Source organism: Callithrix jacchus, chromosome 4, assembly GCF_049354715.1.
Source record: "Callithrix jacchus isolate 240 chromosome 4, calJac240_pri, whole genome shotgun sequence".
In the NCBI taxonomy this organism is placed as follows: domain Eukaryota; kingdom Metazoa; phylum Chordata; class Mammalia; order Primates; family Cebidae; genus Callithrix; species Callithrix jacchus.
In genome coordinates this window covers 117201273-117207424 of record NC_133505.1, presented here as the reverse complement: position 1 = coordinate 117207424, position 6152 = coordinate 117201273, and the positions used below count along the sequence as shown (strand labels likewise).

Here is a 6152-nt window from a genome sequence, read left to right as displayed (position 1 = left end):
TGTACCACTGCACCCCAGCCTGTGCAACAGAATGACACCTGGTTTCTAATAAATAAAATACAATGTATTTATGCTGTATTTAAAAACTTTTTCTCAGCTGGGCGCAGTGGCACACGCCTGTAATCCCAGCACTTTGGGAGGCTGAGGCAGGCGGATCACCTGAGGTCAGGACTTTGAGACCAGCCTGGCCAACATGGTGAAACCCAGGCTCTACTAAAAATACAAAAATTAACTAAGCATGGTACACATGCCTGTAATCCCAGCTACTTGGGAGGCCGAGGCACAAGAATCACCTGAACTCAGGAGGCAGAGGTTGCAGTGAGCCGAGGATCGCATCACTGCACTCCAGCCTGGGTGACAGAGTGAGACCCTGTCTCCAAAAAAATAATAACAAAATAAAAACTTTTTCCCAAAGAGCTCTGAAATGGAAAAAGAGTGCAGAATAGCTTCAATTCAATGATGGCAAAATAAAACTTTCTAACATAGTCTAACTGGCACACTCTGGATGACACAGGAAACACAATGACATCCTTGCTGTTTTTAAATGAGCAGCTCGAATTGTTGGTATGAGACGCAAACAATTAACATCTAAATGCAAGCAAGCTAATTTTCTTCTCACAGCTAGCACGCACCTTAAGTCAGCAAGCCCATTTTATCTTCTTGTTCAGAATAGCTTCTTTCAATCAATATGGAACAGTATTCTAAATAATTTCATAATGTATGTACACTAGGATGAATTTGTCTTAAGCGCAGTTACTATTTCCAAGTAAAAGTGCATTAAGAACATAATGAAGCCTGTATTTTTTTTCACTGTCTCTTAATTTTATGGTGGACAAAGCACCAACTTCTGAAATTCAATAAAAGCAAACCTTCCTTTGTTGTTCAGATCTTAGCAATGTTTAGTTGTTTTAACTTCTTCCATTTTAAAGCCTTCCTTTCTTAGCCTGAAATAGCTAAAAATATAAAGGAAAGAGATCGTAAGTAGCTAATCAGATAAATGAAAACTGACTTAAAGCTAAGTTTTATTCCCCATTTCTTTTCTTGAATTAGGTAATAACATCTCTACTTTGGATTATGTTCAATAACAAAAAAAAAAAAACACTTAAGTTTAAAACAAAAAAAACAAATTCCATGAAATAATAAATAGCTTAGTAATAGTATTAATATTCAAGAAAAAATATATAAGAAGTTTGGTATTTAAAACAAAACAAAAAAACCAAACTGCTTTCCTCATCTATCAAAATACAACATTAAGTAAAACTTAAAACAGGCAATTTACCACCTCCATTGAAATGAATACATGGTCTCTAATTTATGTACGTTGTATTCTAAATTAAGGACAACTGAAAATTAAGATGTGCTTTCCACAAAACGTGATATAAATGGTGGCTCAAGAGTTAACAGATGGTTCAACACTACAAGTCTTCTCAACAAAAAGTCTTTGTTAAACTTCAGTAATAGATATAGTAATACTATTAGCAAAACAAAAGCATTCCAATATTTATTAGATTCTCTATCATCAGACATAGAAATGACCTAGAAAACAGATGTATTGCTAACTCTCAAACAATAGGGTTACTGACTAAAACAGATAAAAACACCCTTGAGACATCTCACATACAGAAAACATGGCTGTCTCTGGGTTGACTGGCTGATTTTCCAGAAGTGCTGGGGTAGGTCTTCCTGATAGAGGGGTCCAGGCATGGCAGGGTCCTGTAAGCAGCTGGTGAGGAGGACCCACTGCTTTGCCTCCTACCAGTGAGGAGTGAGGCTTTGGGGAAGGACTATGCATCCATCATTCCTGATGTTCTTTTCATGGCCCTGCTTCTCCCCAGCTACTGTCCATCTACCTGCAGATGGCAGCAAATAAATTATTTTAGCCCTTTCTTCTCATTTAGATATAAAGTACAAATGCCTGATTCAGATACAAGACTGTATGGTCTTTGATTAAATGTATAATCAAACAAAAACCAAACACTGCATGTTGTCACTCATAAGTGGGTGTTGAACAATGAGAACATCTGGACACAGGAACGGTAACATCACACACTGGGGCCCATCAAAGGGTGGGAGGCTAGAGGAGGGATAGCAGGGGGTGGGGAGGGATAACATTAGGAGAAATATCTAACGTAGATGACAGCGGGATGGATGCAGCGAACCTCCATGGCATGTGTATACCTATGTAACAAACCTGCACATTCTGCACATGTACTCTAGAACACTTCAATTAAAAAAAGTATAATCAAACAAAAACTATAAAAGATACAACCCTCATTTTTCTGGCAAGAGATAACAGCCATCTGGAGAGGACTAGGGAAAGCTAAGGAATGGGTTCACAAGAGAAGGGGAAGGGTAGAGGTAAAGCTGAGACTTGAATTTTTGTTTAATGCCAGCATTGTTCTGTAGCCAAGCAAGCTTAAATAAATGCATGCACACACAGGCATGGAGGAGCTCTCTGACACGGAATTGAAGTGAAACCCTGCCTCTACTAAAACACAAAAAATTAGCCAGGCATGGTGGTGGGCGCCTGTAATCCCAGCTACTGGGGAGGCTTGAGACAGAAGAATCATTTGAATCTGGGAGGTAGAGGTTGTAGTGAACTGAGATCATGCCAATGCACTCCAGCCTGAGCCACAGAGCAAGACTTTGTCTCAAAAAACGACAAAAATAAAAGCATTGCTACTTCATGAAACAAATTATGATTTGCGTGTCTGTACTTTTACAACATAACTGGCACTTGAATAAGGGAGATTCTTTGTCAGGGACTGAATCAAGGAACTTAACACTCTATTCTGGAAAAACAAGTATGCGACACTAGTAGGAGGAAGAAGAAATCTATTTTCCTAGGCACAGGGCCTATCTTCAAGAAACTTTCAGAACAGGTAGTTAGGCTTTGGCTGGCTTCTACACCATCTGCAAACACCCAGGCTCTTCATGCAACCTTTAGCTACCTAGGGCTTCTCAGTACCCTAAAGTGCCCTGCACCTTAAAACTAACCTATTTCCTCCTTTTTCATTTCTACCCCTATAAAAACTACCTCTCTGGCTGAGTACAGTGCCTCATGCCTATAATCCCAGCACTTTGGGAGTCCGTGGCGGGTGGATCACAAGGTCAGGAAATCAAGATCATCCTGGCTAACACAGTGAAACCCCATCTCTACGTAAAAAATGCAGAAAGTTAGCCAGGCATGATGGCAAGCGCCTGCAGTCCCAGCTACTCAGGAGGCTGAGGCAGGAGAATTGCTTGAACCCAAGAGGCAGAGGTTGCAGTGAGCTGAGATCATGCCACCACACTCCAGCCTGGGTGACAAGAGCAAGACTCCTATCTCCAAAAAAAAAAAAAAAAACCTTTCTTTCTACCAAGCCAGGCACAGTGGACTAACACCTGTAGTTCCTGTGGTTCCAGTGAGGCGGAAGGATCACCTGAGCCCAGGAATTCAAGGCAGCAATTAGCTGATTGTGCCACCACACTCTACCTAGGTGACAGAAAAAGACCCCATCTCTTAAAAACAACAAACCAAAAAACACAGGCTTTCTCTCAGAGAAGCAGGGTGGGGCTCTACTTAGTAGAAGAGTCTCTTAAAACAATCTGGGTAATATATCAATAATTAGATAGTAAGTAGAAGAGTCTCTTAAAACAATCTGGGTAATGTATCAATAATTAGATAGTAAACACCCCTCTCAGAGATCTATATTTTCAGACACAAAGTTTAAAATCTCAAATGTTAACTGGTAGGATTTCAGGCAAAATAACAGAAAAGTAAAAAATAAAAATGGGATTATAGATCTATGTTGGGAGAGGAGGTTAATTTTCTAGGTAGTTCATATTAAGAGTGTGTACACAGCTCCTGTGGGTCATTTCTGCTTTCTGTGGCTTTCTTTAGCTAAGGACAGAAATTCAAAAAAATCCCAATGGTTGGAGAGCCTCCTCAACCACCCAGTGAGAAAGAAGAATTTGTGAAGGGCAGGGGATATCACAAGAGAAAATGGCACACCAGGGTGTAAGTCTCAAGTAAGAGGCTTTACACTTAATACTAGTATATTATGTTCATAATAATATATAGTAAAATTACTGTTATTAAAATATATAATAAGATCTTGTAAGAAACTCTGAATGGATTGGCACTTAACAATTCTCAAGTAGAATACAATGAAACAGCAGTGGTTGGCTAAGTTCCATCAATTTTTTTTAATTCTTTTTGACTTTTTCTCCTGGTCTTCTGTTATCCTTTCTGCAGGTCGCTTCTTCAACCCCTTCATTTTCCTGGTTTGTAGTTTGCTTAGGTCTTGCTTCTGCATATGAATCCTTCCATAAGTTGTACCAAAAGTATCATGGGAGATATTTTTCTTCTTCTTTGGCTATGATAAAAGAATATGTATATATTCAATGGCCTTCTACTATAATGAGCCAGTAAAAACCTAGTCTGTAACAACTATCTTAGTAGCAATTTCTACTAGTGCCTACCCCTTCAATGACACAGAATGTATAGCCTTGTTGTACACCTTTCTTCTCAAACTTCAGTGTGCATATTTTGTTATGCCAGCCAAAAAAATAAAAATAAATAAATTTTTAAAAAACTTAAGTGTGCATACAAATCACTTGGGATCTTGCTAAAATACAGATCCTAATTCAGTAGGTCTAGGGTAGGGCCTGATATTCTGCATAATTCCCCGATAAACTGCCAGGTCACATTTTAAAAAAAAAAACTATAGACTACACTAACCACTGACACACATCAAAAAAATATCCTGTATTTAGCTTAAGGAGTTGTGATTATCATTTCAATTTTTACTGGCATTTTAGAGATTACATTTCTACTTGTCTTTTAAAACTACTTAAAAAGTCAAAACACATTTTATACACATATGGTTTATATACCCTGTGCTCTAAATCCCCAGTCTTCACAGTGTCCCAAACAACTCTTTTTTTTTTTTGCTGAAAATAGCAGTCTTGACTATCAGAAAGCACTCAGCCAAACCTCATGCCCGGGTTTTGTAACTCTTTTTTATTATCCCTTATTGTTGGCTTATTTGGTTCTCTCTCCTTTCCCTGGCTCTGAGAGCCCTAGTTTAACCTATTTTGTTGATTTCTTTATGTATGTCTTGCCTTTTAGTATAATATGCCACAAATCCTTTTTGGAAAGAAAAAGGATTAGTAGAATATACAAATAAATATGGCACCAAGCTCTAAGTCATATACCTTGAGTGCCTTTGGCATTTTCATAGATAATTTATAAAGGTCATCCGATGCCAGGTGTGTCCTCCTCAGAACCAGATCCAATGAGGGTCCCATCTCTTCCAATTCAATCCGTGGTGTTCGGCAACCAGATTTTTTCAACAGCAGCCTTCAGGAAATAGGAAAAAAGAAATGTTGCTTTGACTTTCATAAAAGTCCTCCCCACCAAATATTTTTTGTTCAGGGGATTTACAATTCCATCAAATGATATAAAATGTTTAGAAAGACTCACTTAAATACTTCATACATTGAAGCCAAGTGTATGCTTTGGTTCACTTATTTTTATCAATCTTTTATCCCTTTCTGAGCTACGGGGTCACAGAAATATCAAACAAATTTTAAGAAACTGTTTTCCCATGGAGTTAAAGGACAGTTTATTTTTAAAAATTAGAAATAAAATTATACAATATTGTTGAGAAACAGCAAGTGAGACATAAAATTCTTCTCAGAAACAAAATCCTTTCATTTGACTTCATCTTACTCATAGATTTATGTAAGTATAAATAATTTTAATCAGCTTTTTCTTTGAAACTGTATGTTTATATGAGTAACAAGTTCTTATCTAAGACTGCAGGAGTTAAACCAACCGATTCAGAATCAACTTTTCCTCATAGCACAGACATTTACTAACTTCCTTACATTGAAGTGAGCTTTAAAATCTTAAAATAACAAAAGCACAACTTTCTGTATACCCTATGTCTAAACAGCTTTGGATCTGGAAACACTGGTGTGGGGGAACTGGGGAGTACAGGCAGGATAAAGTGATGGTGGAGAGGCCAGGTGCAGTGACTCACGCCTGTAATCCCAGCACTTTGGGAGGCCAAGGCGGACAGATCACCTGAGGTCAGGAGTTCAAGACCAGCCTGGCCAACATCGTGAAACCCCATTTCTACTAAAAATGCAAAAATTAGCTAGGC

The 6152-nt window shown here is 38.2% G+C and overlaps 1 protein-coding gene across 3 annotated transcripts in view; it reads right to left on the bottom strand.

Annotated features, from left to right (window-relative positions):
• Window positions 1-1005: 1005 nt before the first annotated feature.
• Window positions 1006-6152, bottom strand: part of RPF2 (ribosome production factor 2 homolog) — a 43963-nt gene continuing 38816 nt past the window's right edge. For all 3 annotated transcript variants that reach the window (XM_054254336.2, XM_002747023.7, XM_078369960.1), the window contains 2 exons: window positions 5200-5344; window positions 1006-4358 (listed from right to left, as the gene is read on the bottom strand). In XM_054254336.2, coding sequence (XP_054110311.1) covers window positions 4179-4358; window positions 5200-5344 — 325 coding nt within the window. In that variant the 3' untranslated portion in view covers window positions 1006-4178. The remainder of the gene's footprint in view (window positions 4359-5199; window positions 5345-6152) is intronic.